This window comes from Anneissia japonica, unplaced genomic scaffold (genome assembly GCF_011630105.1).
Source record: "Anneissia japonica isolate Jap-2015-1 unplaced genomic scaffold, ASM1163010v1 scaffold171446_len717541_cov154, whole genome shotgun sequence".
Classification (NCBI taxonomy): Eukaryota; Metazoa; Echinodermata; class Crinoidea; order Comatulida; family Comatulidae; genus Anneissia; species Anneissia japonica.
Genome location: NW_022696538.1, coordinates 381507 through 407027, shown reverse-complemented (window position 1 = coordinate 407027; position 25521 = coordinate 381507). Strand labels below are relative to the sequence as shown.

The following is a 25521-nucleotide window of genomic DNA, read 5'->3' as shown; positions in this document are numbered from 1 at the left end:
AGGGCTTAACCAGCGAACCATCTGGCTGTCTTTTGGATGGCCAACAATTATTTAAGAGCGGCCACTTTAACCATGACAGCTTGGCCTACTCAACTCCGTCTAGTTTAGTTGGGCTTGGTCTACTTTAGCAAATTCTTTATATTCTTCGAAATCTTTCAAATGTTTCATTAAACTAAAGCATATCTTGGACAGCCCTATTTCGTTTTTCTGGATAAACCCTTGGTTAATAACAACCCTAGTACTTACCTTTCAGTGCATTACATTCTGTTATACTTTCAATAGATTCTATTTTAAGTCTCTGTAATGTTGCAGTTAGTTGATCAATCTTATCCTGCTTCTCTTTTACTCTGGATTCAGAGGCTAATATTTCAGCTACAGACAATAAAAGGAATGAATAAAGGTAAACAAAGTCAAAATATTAATTACGGTATATACATGTAAGAGAAGTAAAAATTAAGAGCATTTTAAAACGTCATATCTTAATTTTTATTTAATTGATTATAAATTTTATTTTCTATTTCTAGATTCTTTTAATACATGTGGTAGTGCATTCCATAATAATTATTATAATATGGCAAATCACAGGTATATAACATGAACTTTACAGTTCAAAATTCTGTTACCTTTGTATTTTGTAATTTCCTCCTGGGTAGTGTCTGCTATGTGATTTTTATCATCATATTCTGAAAATAAAAGAAAAGAAAATCAAAATAAGTAGTAACAAACTTTCAAATTTAATCAGGCATAGTATGCCCTACGTAGGGAAGTGAGGGATTTTTTAAAAGTTTACTTAATCCTCTGTATTTTACTTCACCTTGTGTTATGATAGTTTTAGGAGTTTATTTGATCTCTTAATTTGTTTTGCTATTTATTTTGTTTAATTTTTATTTATATCAATATCTGTGTTATTTCCTAATACTAGATTGACAGGTTTTCCAGTTAGGAGTGTCCATTCATATTATCAATCCTAACCAACTAAGGTAATATTGTAAAATTTGTTGCTAGTCTAATTTGATCTTTCTTTCATTTCACTGTTAAATGTAAATGTACATGTTTAGCTGAATAATAAGTAAACGGTGAATATCACAAAATGGAAGACAGTAATTATCTGTCATGTCTAAGAAACCTGTGGTTGAAAATACATGACAGTGATAATCTACTGTAGCTTGTAAGTGCTAATAAACCAAACTTACTTTGGTCTTTATTTGTGGCTTGGTCCACAGGTCGTAGTGTTGTGTTCTTTTGATTCACTAAAACTTCTTGCCGATCTATAAATCAATTAATAAATATATTGTCACAACTGTAGCGCAAAGAAAATAACAACAGGTACAACATAACCACTAGGTTATAAGGTTATAGCAATTTAACCACTAGGTTATAGCAACATAACCACAAGGGCACAGCACCAAACTCTAGGTTAAAGCACCATACATACCAGCCCAGCATGGTTATAGCAACACAAACTCCAGGCTACAGCAACATACAGTATAAACCGCCAGGTTATAGCAACATAAAACACTAACCATAAGGATACAGCACCATAACCACTAAGCTACAGCACCACAACCACCAGGTTACAGCACCAGACACCACATTGTAGCAACATAACCGCCAACTTACAAAATAACCATCAAGCCATAGCATGATAATTAACTGGTTATACACAACAAGTATTAGGTCACAGTACCTTAACCACCAAGATATAACAACATAGCCACCAGGCCATAGCACCATAACCAGTAAGAAACGGCAGCACCATAACCAGTAAGAAACAACACCATGACCACTAGGCTACAGCACCATAACCAGTAAGAAACGACACCATAACCACTAGGCCACAGCACCACAACCAGTAAGAAACGACACCATAACCACTAGGCCACAGCACCACAACCAGTAAGAAACGACACAATAACCACTAGGCCACAGCATCACAACCAGTGAGAAATGACACCATAACCACTAGGCCATAGCACAACAACCAGTAAGAAATGACACCATAACCACTAGGCCACAGCACCACAACCAGTGAGAAATGACACCATAACCACTAGGCCAGAGCACCACAACCAGTAAGAAACGACCTCATAAACACTAGGCCACAGCTCCATAACCAGTAAGAAACAACCCCATAACCACTAGGCTACAGCACAACCAGTAAGAAATGACACCATAACCACTAGGCCACAGCACAACCAGTAAGAAATGACACCATAACCACTAGGCTACAGCACAACCAGTAAGAAATGACACCATAACCACTAGGCCACAGCACAACCAGTAAGAAATGACACCATAACCACTAGGCTACAGCACAACCAGTAAGAAACGACACCATAACCACTAGGTCACAGCACTATAACCACCAGGTTTCAGTACCATAACCACAATGCCACAGCAACATAATCACAATGCTATAGCACCATAACCAATAGGCCACAGCACTGTAACCGCCATAACCAGCATATATAACTTACATCTGTCATCTATGATAGTTATAAGGTCATCATCATCCATGTCTTCAGGTGAGTCTTTAGGCGTGTCTGTGTCATCATCATCCATCCTCTTCACCTCATTGTCTAGATGCAAATCAAAGTCATCAAGGATTTGATCTATTTCTGTTGAATCATGAGAAAAATATGTATAAAATATGAAATACTGTATATATACTATCATGATATTACCAGATGTGAATTTACAGTAATGCAAAAGATGTTCAATAAAGGCATACTTTTAATGATGATGGGATAGGAATATGGATTTCATAAAGTGAATATGAAGTTTTAATTTCATTAATGTTCTTTGCCCATTATCACAATATTGATCATAATATTGATGATGATGTTGATGCTGATGATTATGGCAACTATGATAAGAATGGTTGATAACCGGGATGGTTGGCAAGATGACAATAATAATAGTGGGGATGACAATAGTAAGAAATTTACAATCATGTTGATAATAAGTAATTATGACAATGGTTTTCAAGAAATTAACTATTACCTGATGTATCATTATTCATATCTGGGTTTCCATTAACTGTTGGGACAACAGGGGTCGGTGAACTTGTACCATTTGTCTTAGATTCCACTAGATCTGTCTTTATTTCTTGTGTCTGGGATGTTTCGACAGCCCGTACTAAGATTCATTAAAATGCAAAGAAATATATGCAAAGAAATATGAATTAAAAACAGAGTGATAGGTCTGATTCATAGGATTTAAAGAAACACACAGCCCGTACCAAGATTCATTAAAATGCAAAGAAACATGAAATAAAAACCGAGTTACAGGTCCGATTCACAGAATTTAAAGAAACTTCTTTGCCATGACCCAAAGCTATGCATACAATTACAAACCAAGTAGGCTTTCTAGAATGGCAAAATATCAAACACGAAAAGCTGTGAGACTTACATTGTAATGCTGCAAGCTGTTCCCGAGTGAAGTCATTCTCTGCCTCCAACTCTTCAATTTTCACCTCTAACATGTTTCCTTCTTTAATTAGTTCTCTTATTCTTTTTTCCAGTTCAACTTTTTCAAGATTCACTTTTTGTATGTCCTCTTTGTGCTTATTATCAGTCTCTTGGTTTTTCTCTGTGAGTTCTTGCAACGTTTTCAACACGTTTGCATGTTTATCATAGACACCATTTAATTCTTCTTTCAACTTATCGTAATTTTCCTTAGCATTACTTAGTTCATCTTCAGAATTACTTAATAATTTCTGTGAGAAAAGTTATATATTGTTATGTATGTTTTCAAATTTATAAGTAATTATACCATATTTTTACCATAAAAGGTGATCTATGTTATAACTATGGCAGGTTATGTGCCTTCGGGAATGAAGTTTTAGTGTCGGTAAACACTATTGGTCATTGGTTGAACAACACTAGACACCAACTGACAGGAATTTAGAATGGCCTGTTACACCCTTTAATTCAGTTTACAGATTTAATTATTAATCTTCTTGTTTGGTAAATCTAGAAAGCGTATAACGGATGATGGTCTTCTTTATACTGCTTAGTAGATATTTCTACAGGGCTTAGTTATGAGTTGTTTTAGCAGTGAGAACAAATCCTGCTATCACAGGAATCTAACCCATGACCTTTGGATTAGAAGGCAAGCATTTTAACTGACCAAACTATTCAACTCCACTTTAAATTACATATTAAATATGGATAATGACTTACTTCTACATTGGCTAGTTTCTGTACAGCTTCAAGTTTCTCCTCTAGCGCCCTCTTGAGGGTATCCTTGGCTGTGCTTTCGTAGTTGAATTTATCCTCCTGAAGTGCAACAACTTCCTTCCTGATCTTATCCTCGGTATTTGCCTACAATTATCACAAGAATTGGCAAAGAGTAAATAACGGTTGTGTGCAGTTAACCGCAGTCAGGATATCAATTACATACAATTGAAAAACAATGTTTGAGACTATTTTTATACCTTGTTTAGCAAGCCCGCCTGACTGCAAATGTTGATAATTATGAATGCAATAAAATAATAATAACATTTTATTTTTGGCAAATTTGCGCATCCGCCTCCACGAAAAATTCCAAATTTCAGAAAAAAATAAAAGTAGTTCTTTATTTTTATTACGCCCTCCTTTGCCTTGAAATCGCCAAAGACAAGATATGTATATTTCTTCCTAATTACATAAATTTGAAGCATTTAATCATCGTATTTTACATTCACCAATACAATTTTATTTTTATTTTCTCCTCTGCCTGGATGATTTTGGCAAACTATTTGCTAAATAAAAAAAAATCAAAATTTTATTTTTATTCCGCCCTCCTCCGATAATCTTTAAAAAAATAAGTACAAAAAACAAGGCATAAAAAATGTCTCACCAAAACCAAATAAAACATGAAAGGACAACAAAGAGAATGGTAATCAGTTTACTAGCAGTAAAATGTTGTCACTCCCGATTTTGGGAAACTAAGATTTAAGGAAGCAATCGCCAACACTTCTGTCTTTAGTTTCAACAAGTACAGCGATTAAAAACAACTAATATTGGACAGGGAAATGGTTCTTGGCCATTAGCCAATGCTTTTGTATTTGATAATGATAATGTGTACATGTTTGATAATTATTCACTAAATATTCTGAGAGCTGATAAGGACTGCCAATAATATATATCAGAATAAAATCTACTTCTAATCATTATATTGATATATTGGAAAAAAATATATTTCTCTATTATTTTTTAAATTGCTTTGATTCCAGAGAGCTTATGTTTAGTGGGGTTTTTTTTTATCGCATATGATGTACAGTACAATTTGAGATGGTGAAAGTTTAAAAAAATTTACCAAAAAATACCAAAATAACTTGTTGTTCATTGCTTCTCCTCAAAACCCCATTTATATAATATATTTTAGAAATTTTGGAAATCCTTTGTAAAATAACTCTTGGAAATATGCTTTGATCTGATGGAGATAACAATCTCAAGACTGCATGCATATTTTTGTTAATTATTATATAATTTTATACCAATCTGTAAAATGGTATATAATTGACCTTATAGTTAAAATTTAAAACTAATGATATTATCTTGTATGTATTTTATGTATTTTGATTTTTTTTTAATCATTTTACTTTGATTTGATTGCAATGTATCACTGATGCGGATTAAAATACATACATCCCAATGAAAAAAAAAATTAAATTATATAATTTCTTTTCATTCTCCATATCATTTTAGAGAAATCATAAACCATTAAATATTTATTGCATCGTTAAAATTTCAGCTTTAAAATATTGATTTCCTTATACCTTGGAGTAGACATATAGCTGGTTTTCAAGCAACTCTAAACGTGATAGTAATCGCTCTTCATCGATGAGAGCCTGCCAACTGCTCTCCGATGCGTCTTGAGTGTTCCTCACCACTCTCTGTAGCATCACTAATTTCTGCTCCAACATCTGTTCCCTGTGTAAAGCTTCCTGCACACAAAATAACAAAATATTTAAAAAAAAAAAATTTCTGGCTTTATACATTTCGAAATATGAAAAGGAACTTGTATGAAGCCAAAATGACTAAGTACAATTTACATCATCGGAATATAATTTATTGCCCAAATTTAACAAACAAACATAAAAAAACCGATTTGAATAATACTGAGATACTTGCAAATTATACTAATGTATATACTTGCATATAAGGCGACCTACGTATAAGATGACCCCTGAGTTTGAGAAGATTTTTTTGACTATTTTTGTATGTCAGGCATATAGTATAAGACCCCCCACCCCCGGTTTCATTGTTGAATTCATACTTTTTCTGCTTTTTAATGTCTTGATACTGCATTTAACTGGCTAAAACGGAGTCAAATTCAAGGCTAATCTTCCAAATATTATTTTATGAGTTTTTAAATATTCATAAAATCTTACTTCCCCGTATATTTAAAATTGCGTTCACTCATACTAACAATATTAAGGTGGATTCATTGCAGTACTGCTACTACTTAGTAAATTCGCGTGTTACGGACGATCTGCACAAACATGTTTTGTATGTCGTGCGTATAAGACGACCCCCTGTATTTCGATTGTAATTTGCTATTTTAAGCCTTGTCTTATACGGGAGTATACAGTAGATATATTTAGCTAAAACTTGTGGTGTTCTTCAAAGTCTTCAAGTACTGTAGTAGTAAAGCCCAACACTCACTGTGCCGTACGACGGTCATATGACCATTGGCCGACGGATCCAACTACTACGCTCCCTGTCAGCGTTATACCACGCAACGCCGCCTGATTGTTGGTGGAAGTCTGAACAGATCGTCATTAAAAACAAGTTATTAGGTAAGCATTATGACACTGCATTCCCCATAGAATTGCATCGGTAGCAATGAGTGGCCGGCAACAGTCAGGTTAGTTTTATCTATAACATAATTGATTTCATTGCAATTTTTGAATGTTTCTGGTGGTAGAGATAGCACAGTGAGCCCCCTTGTTTTTAGCACATTTGGTACTTGCTGTATATAAACCTTTTATAACAAAATAAGAAATCATAATGAAAATAAAACTAACAAGATTAATATTTAAAATCCCCCCAAAAAAACATGCAGCAATTATTAACGATCACATTACTATGACTTGAAATCTATCGAGGGGATGCTTATATGTGCATCAACAGAGCATGGAATTTTGCCAAATAATAACATTAACATAAATATTTTCAATACTATAACAATTTGCCCAACATACCAACACAGATGAGATTTCATACTAATATGTTTAACAAACAACAATATCAATAACATAAAAAATAACAAAAAATATACTGTATATACTCGCGTATAAGATGACTCCAGAGATTGAGAAGATTTTTGGATGATTTTTGTATGTCGGGCGTATAAGACGACCCCCTGTTTCATTGTCGGAATTCCTAATTTTTCCGCTTCTTATGGTCCTAATATACTGCATCTAGCTGGCTATAACGGAGTCAAATGCATGGCTTATCTTCCAAATAATACCATTTTATGAGCTTTTAAATGTTAAAATTGCATTCATTCATACTAAGATTTAGTGTCTTCATTGCAGTAGTAAATTGCATGGGGTGTTACGGATGATCAGCACATAAGACGAACATAATTTTAAAAATATAATATTTGTATGTTGTGCATATAACATCACCCTGTTTTATTAAGCTTTGACTTATATGCGAATATATACGGTACATGAATAATCAAACATGAAAATAATATGTAAAAAAAACATTAAGAATATTCAGACATAATTCACTCTAATGTCACAAGGCAACTAAAATTGCTTATAGTTGATTTTACTTCATTGATCTTGACTACTGATTGATTTAATGCGGCTTTGGAAATACACAGCATGAGAAAATGTCTTTAATTGGTGAGCAATTGAAAAAGAATAAATGAATGAAAGTAATTAAGTCTTTTTGTTTTATTTTCCTATCTTTTATATTTTTATGATTTTACTCTAACTGGACCACAACGAAAATCAGTGCCTTTGCATTTAGCATGCCATCCAGTATAAAAAGAGTTTAATGAACATTTTTATGATTACATCAGAGATGACAAAGTTCAAAATAGCAATTTTTGATATCAAAATAATCTTCTATTCCACTTTAATTCCTCTCTACTATTTTATAACATATTGAATATGGCTTTTTAGATGGATTTTCTAACAACAAAAAAATATGTAGAAATTAATACTGACAGCATATGTAGCTGGTGTTTTACACAATTTCCCAAGCTGTAAAAACAATTTTTGAATTCCAAGACTCCCTTTGGCTTTCCTACATGACTGCATGTGTCTTGATTAACTATGTTTTCTGGCGTATTTGCCATCTGCTTTCCAAGTTGCCTAGTCAATATGTAGTCTTGTGGGAATCAACAAGACAAATATACTGAATTCAAAAGATGGCAAGTCAAAAAAAAAAATGAAATAGTAAAAATCTATATCTAGAGAAAAACACACACTATTGATAATGTCAATATTAAAATTATGTTTTGACCAATCAGTGGAGCTCTCTTAAAAATCAAATTAGTCTACTGTGTAGTAAACCTCAAATCCTATGGGTAGTTTTAATGTAAACATATATCTATGTACATTGTAATACATTCTGAGCTATGTCTCTTATTTCCTTAGTGTACTGTATATCATAATTCAAAATGCTGTACAACACTAAAAACAACTGTAAATCTAATCTGATTTTGTGCAATGATGGTTCAACAGGACAAAAAGAATTTTTAAATAGAAAATATTATTTTTATTTAAATGTTTAAATTTATTTTCTCATTCACACAGTGATTTATTTACCAAATATGAGAGTACTATAAAAATGTTTAACATTATTAACGATAACAATCTGGATTTAAACAGTACCTAACTTCGAAGAAACTCTAAACGCCATGACTTTGAAAGACATGGGTAAACCCTTCACTCTTAAGCATGTGTCAGATAATGTTGTAGTTATTATTTATTATTTCATAGGATTTACAAATAATAATAATTATTATTATTATTATTATTATTATTATTATTATTATTATTATTATGTTGTAATGATGTTGTTTGTACTGTTCTTTGATTTTATTAAAGAATATCCCTGAATATCAGTTAACCTACTGGGCTAAACTGGAAGGGTTACCCTCTTTAAAGATGGTTGAAATAAACAAAATAAAAGGAAAAAGAGATGGATCAGTCACATATTGCGGCACAACAGCCTTTTGAAGGATGTAACAGAAGGTAGAGTAGAAGGAAAAAGACCAAGAGGAAGGAAAAGAATAATGCTGCTTGATGATATCCAGAATGGAAAGAGTTACCACGAGTTGAAAAAGGATGCAGAGGACAGAGAATACTGGATGGAATAGAACTTCTTGTGGGACCTGCCTTCTAGCAGAACACTATTGATGATGAGGATTTATATATTGCTCAAGTCACTTTTTTTCCTAGGTCATTGGGTACAGAATCAATCATACACAACTGTAACCCTCTCCACTCCCTGAGGAGTATTCCTAGTTGTGTGTGCAATCAACACTACTAATTTCATTCCAAATAACTCACCTCCTACTAGGTACCCTTTTATTCTCCTGGGTGAAGCGAGGCAAATGCACATAAAGTGTCTTGCCAAGGACACAAGCAGTTTAACAAACATCTGTCTCGAACCCTCAATCTTCTGATTGGAAGTCCAATGGATAATGGTAACCAAAAACCATGGAGAAACATAGAAATAAACATATTTTGAAAGCCCAGTCTATGAAAAACATAAAATTAGACCAATAATCACAACACAAAGCATGAGAAGTGTAAAAACTAGGTTTCTGAAACAAGTATAGAATTTGATTACTGGTAATTTACAAAAAAAACCCTAAGCCTATGAAAAAAGAAATAGATTGGGACCCAGTAACCTGTAAGAAAAAAATTGGTGGAATTGAAGCTAGGATGTTGAAACCTACGAGAAAATGTACTGTAGAATTCATGGACCCACTGCCTATTGGATACTTTTGCAAGAATCCCACAAAACGACAGTGTAAACGTACATAAACCCTCTACTTTTGTTCCTGACCCTATTAACACTCTGCCTGCCAAATACGTAGATCTCCGAGTTTGGTAACGCAATGCTTGACCACCAAACATGAAGATCTCCATGTTTTAGGCTTTTTCACAGAATCCCACAGATGGGCTAATTACCGACAAGTACCAACAATTTGAACACTATATTCCGTCTGGACCGTAATTATTTCAATATTTGTTTGTTTACATTAGCGTAGTGTGGTATTGCTTTACTTTCACGAAATCGCGATTATCTAGGCTCCATTGTGCGAAATTGCGTAAATCTCCAAAAGTCAGTCATTTTCGTTTTACTGTTACTGGGCACAAAGAATAAAGTGTTTGGTACCATTGTAAAGCCAAAATGTTTGTAGCTCTTGTAGTATTCACTACATGTCAATCTGATCACATACAGTACGCACTCTCAACAAGCTTAAGAAAAGTGTTAACATTTGCTAATGAGGCTGGCGGTGGCTGACACTATTCAAAACCTAAGCGGTTAGAGTGTTAATAACGCATTCTGATTGGTCGTAGTAAGTTTGATCAACAATCCCAAAAGATCAACTGGCCTAGGATCCTGGAAACCGAAAGCATAGCCACTTACTTTCACAGGACTTACCTTCAGATACTCTGCAATTTGAAAAAGGTCCTGAGATTTGACAGTACTGTTGGCTAGGGTCAGCTCACTGTAGGGATTTACTGCTATCACATTTGGACTATAATGACAAACAGAAATTTAAAATTATGTAAAAACTGGCTCAGGATGAAAAAAAAAATATACATATAAAAATATTCCAAAATATGTCTTATCATTAAACGTGTTCCAGAGTTTTCCAACAAACACTGTGTTTGTGTCTCAGAAAAATCAGCCTGGCGTTAAAAATTTTTATCTTCTTTATTCTTCTTTTTTGTGTACAATAGTAACAATTATGTAGTGTAATACTATCTCCATTTAAATTCATTGATGGAAATTAATAATTAAATAACCTTCAAGGGTTAGAAAATGCTTACCTACGTATAGCTTCCCTGCCATCTGGGAGATACAGTGTCAGAGTGGCTACAATGCAGCCATGGGTAACTGTGAAATTAATAAAATTTGCAATTAACATACAGGTGTCAAATGCATTTTTTTGCAGTTTAAACATTTGCTAATACTGTTAGGCTACGTTCAAACTTGGAGATAAGCCAGGCTTGAGTTAAGCCCGACTCAACGTTAAGCCTGGCTTAACTTTGCCGGGCGTTCAGACTAGTGGGTTTAACCAGGCAAGAATTTGCATAACAATGAACCATAACCAGGAAACGTGTTTCAAAACATTACTTGCAGAATGTACACTCGCTCACAGCGTACGTAATTGAATGCTGATTGGTCATTTTGTTACCCGAAGTCAATGCAAGACCCCCCCACAACGTTTAAAGACCGGCTTAGAAAAGTTAAACACGGTGGCGCGCCAGGCCTAGTTACTATAGGAACACAGCCCGGCTTGAGATAAGCCACCTAGTTCAGACTGGCAGGTGGATAAACCCGGTGAGTTGAGCCGGATTTATCCACCTAGTCTGAACTACTGTAGGCCTCTGTTCAATTCCATATATTGATACAGTATATCCTGAAAATCAAATTGAATTTTGAAATACCATTTATTTGAATAAACTCCCCCCCTCTAAAAGGCCTTGTTTATTTTTCCTTCAATTTTAAACGCCTCCAAAATAACTGCAAACAAAACTAAATGGAATCAACATCATTCTAAACTCATTCTATTACTGTTTACTCCAGTAGAATTACATTTTTTCTAAGCTGGTTGGGATCAATATTGAAGTCTTTATAATCACACAACAACAAATTTTGGCAATAGAGTAATTATGTGTTGCAGTTGCACATTTTACAGTAAGAATATTAAGTGGCATTTACTTGAGTATACTTATCCATTTTACAACAAAAATAATAAACGCCTCCCTCGAATAATCACCCGCCCCAAAACCCCTCTCAACAATCAGCGTGTTTATTCGAATAAATACAGTAAATAAAAATCTGCATTAGAGCAAAGTTATAAAAATAATATCTGACAATAATCCACGGAATAAACCTGCAATTAGTGAAAATATAAATAATGATGATACTCAGAATTTTTTTAAAATAATTAAATTCATAATTGAAAATATATCTACAGTACATAAGAAGGATGTTGCAAGACTTGCTTAATAATATCTAACACAATTGCCTTGCATGTCTAATTAATCATCACTACCAGTCTTTGTATAAATGAATGATTCTCACAAAGGCCACTTGCTCAACATAACATGCATAGTACTGTGATGTAGCGTAGCCTACGTACGTAAATTATGTGAGACTACTATGAGGGAAAATAATACTACATTCAAATTTTTTTTATTTGGAATAATTACAAAATCCTTTCATATATTAAGCAGATTGTTTTAACAAGGTAGATACTTAAAACTGAATAGAGAAAATACAGTAGATGATAAATAATATATTGATACAGTGGCTTATCATGACCTTTGGTTGACTCGCGGTTAAATTATTCATTATAATATGCTGCACCCTACAGATAATGTGGGAATTATTTATAGTGTATTCATATAGTATACACTATGAACTACTAATTACATTATAAATAACAATAGTTACATTTATATAGTACTATGCAGCAATATAGTAGCTTCTAGGCACTTCCACACAAAATTAAGAATGTTCGTAAAAAATAAAATAATAAAACACACAATCTCCAAAGAATCCCCATCTGCTGCCACTCTAGTGCATTCATTCCAAGATACATACAAAGGTGGCTCTTGAGGAAAAAAATAAGATAAATATTTGCAGTGCAATGGATGACTGGGTCCTCAGATGGATGTCCAAGATGGAATCCCCAAGAGAAAACACTTATACCCCATTAAGACTAGCATCGCATTGTGATCGGTTGCAGCAATTGCGACACCCAATCGCAAAGTATAATTGCGCGTGGAAGCTCAACAATACAGTAGTAGTCAATAAGTAATCGATATCGCAATTGTTACTTGTTGCGATTGGGTGCTACAATCTTTATTACTCCCAAATACCACAAAATCCGATCACAATGAATCACAACAAATGTTGTGTAGGTCCGAATAGGGGTATAAGCTAATTTTGAAGAAATCATTGTAATTATTGGACTAATAAGATTATGTATTAACATTGGCTTCAAGGTGATACTACCCCACCCCAAAGATTCGTGTTTGAACATACAGTAATGTCACGCATTCTAGAATGATACAGATCCTCTTTTTGAATGATTGGGGGTTAGAATGTCTGGTTTGAGTGTAATAAATTGTGCACTGATACAGCAGTACAGTATGTGTGTTACTTAATAGTGAGTGACTAATAGTATAGATGACTGTAAATGAGTGAGTGAGTTAGCAAGTGGCGATAATATATGAGAGGTATGGCACAGCAGTTGCGGTTCAATCCCTCACTGTGCACAATGCTGGTGTCTGTGTATGGTTGTCTCTCTTCACCCAGGAGTACAAGTGGGTACCTACTAGGTTCAAACACGAAATGCGCTGAACACTGCAACATTTGTGAGAGGTGTTTGGTACAGCAGGGAACGGTTTGGTTTCCCAACCTCGTAGTTGCTGTGCCTAGTTCGCTATTTTGTGCTTGAACAAGTCACTTTATCTGTGATGCTTCTCTCCACGCAGGAGTATGGGTATTTGGTGCGGTTGCCTGCTACTGTGCCAATATGGCAGCAACACTTAAGCTTGGTTTCCATACAATACAATCACTACACGCTATCACAGATAGCCAATTGGTTGATAAATCGTGGAGCCTTCCCGATTGCGTCGGGGACTGATACGCAGGAAACCAAGATAGCTGTAAGCATGTGGATCCATTGTACAGGGAAAACAAAGCGCTTTGTAATCAAAAGGATTATACAAAACACTATATACCAAACAAAAAAACAAATAACATGGAATTCCCCACAGGATGGAGAATGTGTTCTATATTATGTGATTGATCCAATGACTTGCAGTAATAAAGTCAAGAGCCTTGTTGGTACTATACAACTTGTCTAACATACATTATCATACTTACTGACTCCCCTTGCTCCTTTATTCTCCATGACATCTACTCCAAATTGTATAATGTCGCCGGAATTTATCTCTTTCGGTAAACTTTCTTCCGAGCCTTTACTGAGACGTTGGTTGTTCACAAATGTACCATTGCTGCTCTTGGTATCCTGCAGGTAAAACTACAATATAAAAAATAACAATAATTAGTAAAATATTTCTACTTCATAAAAATGTATTTTAAACATTGGAAAATAAATAAAATATGGAATAGGTAACACTGTCAAATTATAACAATTTTCTGTTATAATTATTAATAATAGTTAAATATATTTTTTAAACCTTATGTTTGAACTGAATATAGTAATATATGTGATAATATGATTAATTAGTTTTGTTATGTATCTTTCAGAAATACTGTAGTCAATCAATTCCAGAGTTGGAAGTTACAGTATGGAAAGGAAGTATATAAATTCCAAAACATCATTGCCAACTATTTGACCTTTTTACCATCAATCTCCCTGATAAGTCTGTGTATTATAAGGTATTTTATAAGACAGGTGGCTTACACAACTCCACACTCAGCCTGTCATACAAAACATTTATTAGGTACAAAAAAAAAAAGAATGGAAACATTGATGATAATTTTTTATCCTGACACTGAAACAAATTCATAATCATAAACTTAGCTGTTTGCCACAAAAAAAAAAAAAACTGCCCTATTTAATGAAAACTTTTCTGACAAAAGTACTCAGTATAAATGCTTATTCAAACATGCTTAAAAATTGTGGGATTACTGAACACATGGTACTATAAATCTGGGCTCACATTAGGTCATACTGTACAACTGTCGTGCATCTGTCGTACGTCTGACGGCCGACAAGCGCTTGACAATATGGCGTCATTTGTGCATTGCCATTTAAAAAAAAAATCTGTAGTGTATGCCTTGACGCATTGCATATTCTATGAAATTGTGTTGGTCGATGGCCGATGACCATTCAGTGCATGCCCGGCTTAGCTATAAACCGCAACATATCAGTAGGTCTATTATCCACAGGCTTAGAATGCTCAATATGAACATTATCACGATCAAATTATATACATTTGACGCTAAAATATAAATAAAAAAAACAGCAATTCCAGCAATTTGACCTACAGTAGGTCATAGCAAATCTTTCTCTCTTTATTTAGCAAAATACAATATTACTCTTCTTCTGGTATAGTTCTTGCAAGTAATTCTGAGCAATAAGATGGACATTTGTTATTTAATCAGCCTGTAGAGCAAATAGGTGATTATGTTAACATCAACGATATCTCACTGTAGTACTGTACTCGTGCTTTCAAGGAAATTGATCTGTTAATGTCTACATAGACTACCAGTGCACAAAGAATTACATTTTAACAGATCAAGAACATATCACCCTATTAAATCCTACTCAGACAGATCTAGGATATTCATTATTGTAAAGGATATTTGTTATACAGTAGTAAACTTAATGTACTTATTTAATGGTTACTACAAAAAAGGGTCTATTGACATTTTGTCGCCTGTTATATAATTCTCCATTGCTGTTATACAACGTCTGCTGTAACAATGTAAGGTTTAATAATGTAGATTTAAATTATTATATAAATTTAAATATAAATAACATACATCCAATATTTGATGTCAATTACACAATGTTAATATTCTAAAATTTTCCATAATATATGTTGTCCCTTTGTTACCAAAGCAACTATAATTATTAAAAATTTGAACCATACACATAAGCTTTATGTATAGTTAATATGTAATTTTTCCAGGGAAGTATAATCATTTTTTTTTTTACCGACGTACTTCTATTGATCAAATATTAAGATGACGGTACTGCATGTAACTACCACAATGATTAATGAATAATGTTGTTAAATTCATCACCTGTTGAATATACTGTACAGCTACTGAAGGACTTACCGCAATCTCATGTATCAGACAAACCGTTTTTAGTCAACAAAGGTGCTATATATATACCTGTTTTGTTCATATTTTTCATATTTTAAAACATTTCAGAAATTGTAGGCAAGTTGGGGGGGGGGGAGACATATACCCGTGGTGCTGGCACCTCACTGTGGAAGCCTAAGGGCCTTCGGGAAAAATTTTCTCACACTTTCACTCACTGAGGAAATGAATTATAAATCAAATCAAAATACACAAACTTGAACTTTAACTTTTGTTTTAATATCTTTTCTTTGAATACTGTAAATCTGGTCGAAGCTTAAATGAGTGATTAATGCAAAGAGGGAGACCATATCACTCTAGCACAGTTGTCTTATAATCATCAATGACATTATGCAATACTGTTGCGTAAATTTTCTCTATTCTTCTTATAATACATTTTGGGGATTAAAAAATACATCAAATACTTATTATTCATTTCGCTGATGGCACTGCTAACTTATACTGTAATCACCAATGATAATTATGCAATACTATATTGTAAATTTTATCTATTATTATACCGTAGTTACTGTAAATCTGGATGAAGTTTAATTAAGTGACTAATGTGAAGATGGAAAATTATGAAATTTCGGAGAGCAGCTTAGCTCAGTCGGCTAATCTGTTGGTAGCCACTGTGTGTGCGCTGAACCGTTGAGATCTCAAGGTCCCTAGTTCTAGTCCCATCGCTACCTCGCCTTGTGTTTCAGCTAGAGGGCTGAAATACAAGTTACAATAGCGCACCGTCTTTCGAATGAGACTTTTAAGCCATTGGTCCTGTGTGCATTATGGCCCATGTGCACTTTAAAGAATGCAGTACACTCTTCGGAAAAGAGTAGGGGATTGTCTCCTGGTGTACTGCCCAATCACCACCAGAAGGACCTCACTGGAAATAAGTCTTGTTCTAGACTTTTGTGGGCAATCCTTGGTGTTTACACCGATTAAATCCAAATCCAAATACTTAGCCAATTGTAATTTTTTTTCTATTAGTTATACTTTATACAATTTTGAAGATTAAAAAATACATTAATTATTTTCAAATTAAAATATTTGTGAGCTATTATTTCATTTATATTTTTACCACAATCTCATATAATTGATAACTTTTTTTGTTTCAAATATTTTCATATTTTTGTTAGCCTTTTCAATGTTTATTAATGACACTAACAGCTTTAAATAGATAAAAAAAATATGAGAAAATAATGAAATATTAAATGCTCTTTGTTACATTGACTTTGAGTTTAATATTTAATAGCCAAGAAATTTAATGATTAACAATTCTTTATACACCTGTACTGTATATGTGGCAAACACAATGACAAACCAGTCACTCGTCACAAATCATGTTTCAGAGATAATGGTCAAAACATGCTGAAATGTCAAAATTTGTGAAATCTATTTTATTGAACTAAACTAACTTTTATATATCTATACATCATGCTGTTATTTTCCCCATTTTCAATGTTAAAACAACATTTTTTAACAATTTGATGATGGTTTCTGCCTAAAATGCCCAAAATCATAAACTTTGAAGGTCGATTTATCAAATATTGCTCTTTAAACAGCTGTATGTTTAAAAGCTTCTAACTTCATAACGAAATGTCGGATTTAAATGATTCTTTAGTGACTGGTTTGGCTTGTCTTTGCCACATATTATTTTGAGCAAGAAATACAGTAAACAAATTGTTAATAATCCCTATTAAAGAATTGTTAAGGGATCACTCACTAGAATAGGAGTTCCGCATTTGACAAACATTCAGGGACCACCATCATATACCTTCTTTATATTATGCTAAAATGTATGCTGACTGCTACTGTGATACTGACGAGAAGCTATTTTATAGTATCATAACTTTTTATTAATTGTCAAACAGTCAATGTAGGTCACATATTACACTACATACAGTAGTGAATCACCAAAATTTAAATAAATACAAACCTAGCTACAAGTAATTTAGCTGAATACAATTTAAATTCATTTAGAAATTAAATCTGATATTACAGTATATACTGTAGCCCCTCTGTAGATGACAACTTTGTGATAATACAGAAAAGCATTTTTTCCATATTTCCGCTGATAGTGTAAAAGGGGTATTACAAAGTTAAGGACTTCCCACACGAATAAAATATATGAGCGATACTTGGTAAAGACAGCTTGATTTCTTGCTGCAAACAAGGTATCCATTTGTAGAAGTCTTATGAAGATAAGCCTCTCCAATAGTAATACATTAAAGGGTTGGAACAAGGACATACTGTACTTCTGTATACATAGAATCTAACTGTAAAACATGAAAAGGTGTACATTTATAAATAAGCTTATCATAATGAATGTACAGTATGTGTAATTATAGTCTGTTCATTGTGCATTAAAAAATGCAAAATTTAGAAGAATAAAAAAAGAAGAATAGGAAAGAAACTCGGAGAGGCTGAAATATATACAGAAAATCTACAATAATAAGCATTTTGTTATTATTGCATACGTTTTTATAAACATTTTTGATAGGCACTAATCATCAGAGGTCAAGGTGCCAGCAGCCTACATGTTTTATTCATTCGACATCGAATCCAACCAACCAGATTTACTCTTATCACAACTTACAGAAGGGAATAGAAAAGTGTCTAATTGCACACACACGAGCAGTAGAGGTTTAAAAAATAATTTAAAAAGATTCAGATCTTCAGTAAAATGAGTCAAATAATTTATGGTATAACAAACAAGGTCTTGCCTAGCGTCTGCTTGGTTGCAGTGGAAGCATGACAGTAATGTTGATTGCAAATTCCAGCTACAGTACACTGGCTACTAGCAATGCAATGGATGGAATATTAATGTATTCACATTAAACAGTAAAATAATATATGTGGGGCTATTGGACAATACTCCACATCTACGAATAAGATGTAAATTGACATTAGCAGCACTGAGCGGTGGTAGTGAGAAAGCATTCCCAGTGTCCTGGGATCAAATCCTGCATAATATCATGTCTAATAAAGGCCGGTCCAAGCTATCAAATATTCTTTGACAAAAACATGTGATATGCCTGAATATGGTCATGACAATATAACATGACCATAGGCTCTATACATAATATATTTACGTAGGCCTATAGGCATATCATGACTATGGGCATATAACAATGTTTTTTGTCAAAGAAAATAAACAAATTAAAGAACTAAACTATATGAGTATGCCAAATACTATGAGTAGCCTACCATGCATGTAATGAGGAAAGAAATCTAATTAAAAATAATTTCAATAGAACTTCAATACACAAAATTCAGTGTAAAGGATACTTAGTCCAGTGAAAGTCTCCAGAAATGAGAAGACTATTAAAATAATCTTCTTGGAAGCCGCTCATCTTGTACAGTAACAAACACTTAAGGCTATGAGATCAAGCCTATAGAGTATACATTGAAAATATGTTGGCAGAATTTAAGTACTGTATATCAAATAACAAATGAGTTGATAGAATACCAATAGAAACCTTGAAAAAAAAGCCTTTTATCAAACAAATACTTTAATTTGAACACCCCAAAACTACTGTACGACATCAGTCTCTCAATCAATCAATCACAAAACTTGTATAGCGCCGAATATCCATATATGTTCAATGGCGCTCAAACAGCAAGGTTTTTAGTCGCTTCTTGAAAATCATAACTTTCTTTAACATCTTGATATCATCATTCAACATCCATTAAGTCTTAAGGAATATTTCTGTAATCAACTTTGCTAAGAATTCCTCTTTCCTCTAGTATAAATAATTTATCTCGCCTCAAAGGTTCAGCAAGTGGTAAAGAAATAAAAGTTTTATGTGCAGAATTCTGTAAATATACTTTAGAAGGGTACTTTGTCAGTATGTCAAATACAATATTAATAACAATTTTTGTATGATGAGTTGTCACACAGCAAAAGCAACACAAGTACTGTAAAAATTCATTATTCAAATTACGTTAGTACAGTACAGTTGAAGGTAGCTGCACCACTTTAGCAAAAGCCACTAATGTCCACTAAAATTATTAACAGAATATGAAGTTACCAAGTTAACCAATGAACGTAAATAAGATTTTCAAGAATAATGTGAAAAATAAAAAGAATGTATCACATTTAAACATACTGTAATCCAGGTTTTACTATATTTTATCTGACGGTTTCATGTCAAAATTTTAAAAAAAATTATTCCCTAACAATTGTTCTTTAAAAGGTAAATTTGTCTTTCACTTAGAAAGGTTTTCCACCGAATTAGCAGGCTGTTCCTACCGGGTCTTTTTTTTTAAATCAAAAATAAATTGAAAATGTAAGAATAAGTAATCTACATTATGGGTCATTCCGTGCCAACTCAACAAATTTTCAGAAAATCATGGCTGGGTACCGTCTCAGATTTTCTTGAAACTCGGATATAATGTGCATCAACATGTCTGACGAACAAACCCAAAATTTGACTTGCCAATTCCAAGTCGTTTAGAAGTTACGGCCATTTGAAATTTTAGGGTCATACCCCTTTTTAGCTATCAATTATGACATATTTGTAAAGTTGCATTTTCAATTAGCTATATCTTTGGTATACCGGACCCCGTTACGAAAATATTGGTTTGTAAAGACCCTAACTTATTTGGTTGCGTAATTTTTCTTCCATTTTTAGACCCCATTAAAATACCCAAATCAGTTATTAAATGGGTCTTATGCACCAAATTATTAATATATAGTTAATGTTTCACCACAAAAAATTCCGCATTTTTAACTTATCATTTTAGGGGGTAATCGTAGGTCAAAAGGTCATTCGGGACAAAAAATGCACAAAAATGCCTCGTTTTCATGGTGACCTTTGACCCTGTGGGCAAGTACGCTTGTTGTTAAAACTTGCACCATTAATTAATTTATATATGATGATCAGATGTTTCAAATATCAGCTTGGTGTCTTTATCCCTTCATGTTTAGAAAGCGATTTGAAAAGGGGTATATTTTTCAATTTGCGACAGTATCAGTGCGTAATGTGATAAAATTAATTTTTGAATAACGATAATATTAAAAATAATCTGCCTAGACCCTTGAAACTTATAATTCTAAAACAACTTTATGTGCTTATTTCAGGCATGCAGTTCATTAAGGGATATAGTGTTTCATTAGTAAGATATGTCCCCCCAAGAATGGCCCAAGTGCAAGAATTGCGTAATAAAATTGTATTTACTGTTGATTTCAAATGAGCATAATATTATCCGTGTACTGTCTAGAGCCGTGAAACCTTTCATTCTAGGACAACTTTTTGTGCTGATTTCAGTTATGCAGTCTGTTAAAGGGATAAATTATTTAATTAGTAAGATATTATGCCCCAAAAATGGCCCAAGTGCAAAAATTGTGCAATAAAATTGTGTTACGATTGATTTCAAATGAGCATAATATTATCTGTGAACGGTCTAGAGGCATGAAACCTTTCATTTTAAGACAACGTTTTGTGCTGATTGCAGTTATGCAGTTTGTTAAAGGGGTGCATTGTTTAATTAGCAAGATATTTTGCCCCAAAAATGGCCCAAGTGCAAAATTGCACTATAACATTGTGCGACTATTTTGATATTTAAAATGAGTATAACATTAACAGTGTACAGTTCAGAACTATGTAGCCTTATATTCTAGTATATTTGTACACTTATTTAATTCATGCAGTTTGTTAAGGGATACAGTCTTTTATCTTACTATCTATAATAGTTAGTAAGATAGTTTGCCCCAAAAATGGCCCAAGTGCAACAATCGAGCAATAACATTGTGTGACATTGAATTTAAATGAGCATTGTACTGTCTAGAGCCATGAAACTTTTACTTCAAAAACAACCTTTTGTGCTTATTTCAGTCATGCACTCTGGTGGTAAGGGACATAATGTTTAATTATTAAGATATTGGGCCCCCAAAAGTGGCTCTTGTGCGAGAATGGTGAAAAGCACTGTTATTTCACAATTCTTGGGTCGGTACAATATCTTACTAATTAAAGACTGTGTTCCTTACCAGACTACGTGACTGAAATAAGCACAAAAGTTTTTCTAGAATTAAAGGTTTTATGGCTATAGGCAGTAGTACACTGATAATATTGTGCTCATATTTAAAATATATGTTACTATGCAATTCTTGCACTCGAGTCATTTTTTGGTGCAAAATATCATACTAACTAACCACTCTGTCCCTTAACAGATGTCATGAATTAAATAAGCATACAAATGTGTACTAGAATATAGGTTTCATGGTTCTAAACAATACACTGTTAATGTTATGCTCATTTGAAATATATCAATATATAGTCGCACAATGTTTAATCTAGCCTATCCATTCCTTTTAAAATTAATCAAGATCTTTTCGTTTTCTCCTCTTTTTTGACTTGCACTTGTGTACTATCAGTATGCCTACAGCATTTATTGATAACATTATCAAACAGCATGGCAAAATTACCCCTTATTAGTGTGTACCTCCCAGAAAAAATACAATCAATTCAAGTAACTTTCTTTGAAAGTAGCTACAGTACAGATAAAAAATACTGCAACTTTTGCTACGCGTAGGATTAACGTAGTCTACGCGTAGTAAATGCGTAGCATTTACTACGCGTAGGCAAAACCTAGGGTTTGTACACGCATCGGGAGCGTTACACCGCACCCGCAGCGTGCTTCGTACAACATAGCTAGGCTGGATATCGCCGCAGATCGCCGTCTCACTACATTGGTAAATACGGGCCTGAAGTTCAATATCAATGAACATAACTCGCGCGAACCAATGTTCGTAAGCATATATTTTGGCGTTTATTTCTGTATTAAAATTATCACACTTTAGCCTTCCGAATCATCATTCATAGTACCTGTCTTCACCTCGACCAGCTGGATTAGTGAAGTAAAAAGGCCTAGGGCCTCGGCCTATTATCGCACCGCAGGGCTACCTACCTTATTAATGTCCTTGTTAAAAAGTTAATTGGGGCGCCTAAACAATTCAAAACATATTGCAGTGGTATAATAATTATATAATACTGATAAACTTATTTGTATTCAGCTAATAATGTTTCTCCACACATAGAAATTAATATTGAGGGATGGAATTTTGTTGATTATAAGAAGTCGAATTTCCGTAATGCTGAGGACCTAGGCCTAGTCACACTACCACAGAGGAGATATGCGATGTAAATCACGTGGTGTTTACTTGCAGAAGAGGATTTGCAAAGGGCATTGACTGGCAGCATGCGAACAACGTTGCTAGGGCATTGCCCCCCCCCCCCCGTCCTGTACTTTGGCTGTTATACAGTATATATATTCTTATTGATCTTTATATAGTGATACAAATTTGAATACTGACTTATTATTATAGCTAGAAATACATCATTGGTAGGGTCTATATTATACTCCTTTTATATGTATGACAATAATATACAGACTGATTTACACTATACTGACGAATATAAATGAATGCAAAACGAAACGGTGTTTTGAATGCAAAACGAAACGATGTTTTTGTTTAAATGAAGAATCGCACAATTTTACAAATAAATACGGTACACATTCCAGTACTGTAATGAAGATATTTTAAATTATGTCCAGTGGTGTATGAGTCTTGAAATAAAAAAATAAAAAAAAGGGGGGAGGATGGCTCGACGATTAGGTGGGGGCCCTAACTCGCAAAATGAGTAATTTTAGGTGATTTTTATCTACCCGCAGGCCCGTAGCGAGGGGGTTCCTGTGGATTCGTCTGAACCCCCACCCTACCAATAACGAACCCCTTTGCTATGTGTATGCATCCTTCGTTTTTTTGCAATGGTATATAACTCAGAATTTTATTTTTCTTAAAATCCCAGCAGAGATCGTGCAGTAAGTGTGTGATCATCAGAGAGTGCGAAGCGTGAATATTTATGAGGGTCTTGTTGTCAAGCTGCTGTTAACCAATCACGAGGCATTAAATTGTTTCTGGAAAACGAGATTGGAGTTTTCGCGCTTGTTGGAATTTCCTGACACACACGCGGACGTTAGCAGAAATAAAAATTCTTTTTGTTGTTATAATAAATATTAATGTTCAAATTTACTTATTTACATTGTATGTTTTTTTGCTGTGTGTTGTTGACAACTGTCTTGAAATCCTGTGTTGAAAAAGAAGTTAATGTATCATTATTTAGAGGAGGACCCTGCAAGTATTTAAATAAATATGCCATATACATGCTTCAGGGGCCCCCCACAAGGGCTTCGCCTCCTTGACCCCACCGGGGCCCTTAAGCGGGCCCCTGGACCCCATGCCCTGAAATCCCCCCTCCAATTGGCTGAAGCTGCATACAGGCCTGACCCGAGATTTTCTTTTTGAGGGGGATCGACTGGGGTCGATTATTTTTTGGAGGGGAGTTCGTCCCCCCCCCCACACCCTTAGATACGCCACTGAATATGTCCAATCATTTAAGTGAATCCGCTGGATACGCAGTGCAACACAGGCAACATTGTGATTGTGAATGTATATGTGAAGAATATAGTTTGGCGGTTTTAAAGGGTATTTAAAATCAAATATTAGAGATATATGAAAGTACAATGTAAATAAGCAGAGTGTAACTACGTAGGCCCACAAGGTTGTAAAACAGGACACATGTGCGGTGCACCGAGGAGGAGGGGGAGCTTTGACAAAGGCCTATATTCCAAACACAGTTTTGATGATGTGAGACATTTTTTTTCAAATGTTAATTTATTTTGATTAAAAATCACAACTTGCTTAGCTCAGGCTAAGACCTCATATCTCGTTGACGAGCTGGTTTTCATCACGTGGCTTGAAGTCTTGCGTCTGGCTGACAACGTACGAGTACTATGATCAAACTGTTTTGTTATGTGATGAAAACGAAACTTCGACTAGCTGAGCCGGGAGCTGAACTTTATAATTTTTGAATAAAATTGACCAGTATGTAGAAAATATAATATAGGCCTACTTTTTGTTTATTCTAGTAGGCCTAAATAGTAGAACGTGTAAAGTAAAGTATATTTTAACCAAACATCACATTTTATTTAATTTTAAATGGAATGATGGGATTATGAAGAATTGTGTAGGACTACCCTATGTACTACTGTACATAGTCTACTGTATTACGTCACTAGATAGTGAAATTAATTATAAAAAAAAAATATATCAGCCTGCCTTATCATCTTAATATATTTCCTCCATGCTTATATGAGGAGTTGATTCATTTGTGATCTCTTCCTATTCAAGCTGACGTGAATTATTTTAGCATTCCAACTTTTAATAGAAAAAAAATTAATTAATACAAACCTTCCGGGATTCCACTACCAATAGATGTGTATAAGAGACAGACCAATAACGAACCCCTTTGCTATGTTTATGCATCCTTCGTTTTTTTGCAACGGTACCCAGGTAACAATCCCACATGGGGCCCATATGCAAAATATCTGGGAAAAGTCTTATGGGCTACCCCATATTTTTCCTTTATGGGATCCGTCTGGGCAATCACATATGGGCCTTGCCCATGGTTTA

The 25521-nt window shown here is 34.0% G+C and overlaps 1 protein-coding gene across 1 annotated transcript in view; it reads right to left on the bottom strand.

The window, feature by feature from the left end:
• LOC117102110 (sarcolemmal membrane-associated protein-like) overlaps positions 1 to 25521 on the bottom strand; it is a 48211-nt gene that overhangs the window by 20549 nt on the left and 2141 nt on the right. The window contains exons 2-12 of the mRNA XM_033242311.1: positions 14094 to 14250; positions 11021 to 11087; positions 10629 to 10725; positions 5765 to 5932; positions 4185 to 4325; positions 3412 to 3718; positions 3004 to 3138; positions 2478 to 2618; positions 1194 to 1268; positions 624 to 683; positions 247 to 372 (exon numbers count right to left, since the gene is read on the bottom strand). Coding sequence (XP_033098202.1) covers positions 247 to 372; positions 624 to 683; positions 1194 to 1268; positions 2478 to 2618; positions 3004 to 3138; positions 3412 to 3718; positions 4185 to 4325; positions 5765 to 5932; positions 10629 to 10725; positions 11021 to 11087; positions 14094 to 14250 — 1474 coding nt within the window. The remainder of the gene's footprint in view (positions 1 to 246; positions 373 to 623; positions 684 to 1193; positions 1269 to 2477; positions 2619 to 3003; positions 3139 to 3411; positions 3719 to 4184; positions 4326 to 5764; positions 5933 to 10628; positions 10726 to 11020; positions 11088 to 14093; positions 14251 to 25521) is intronic.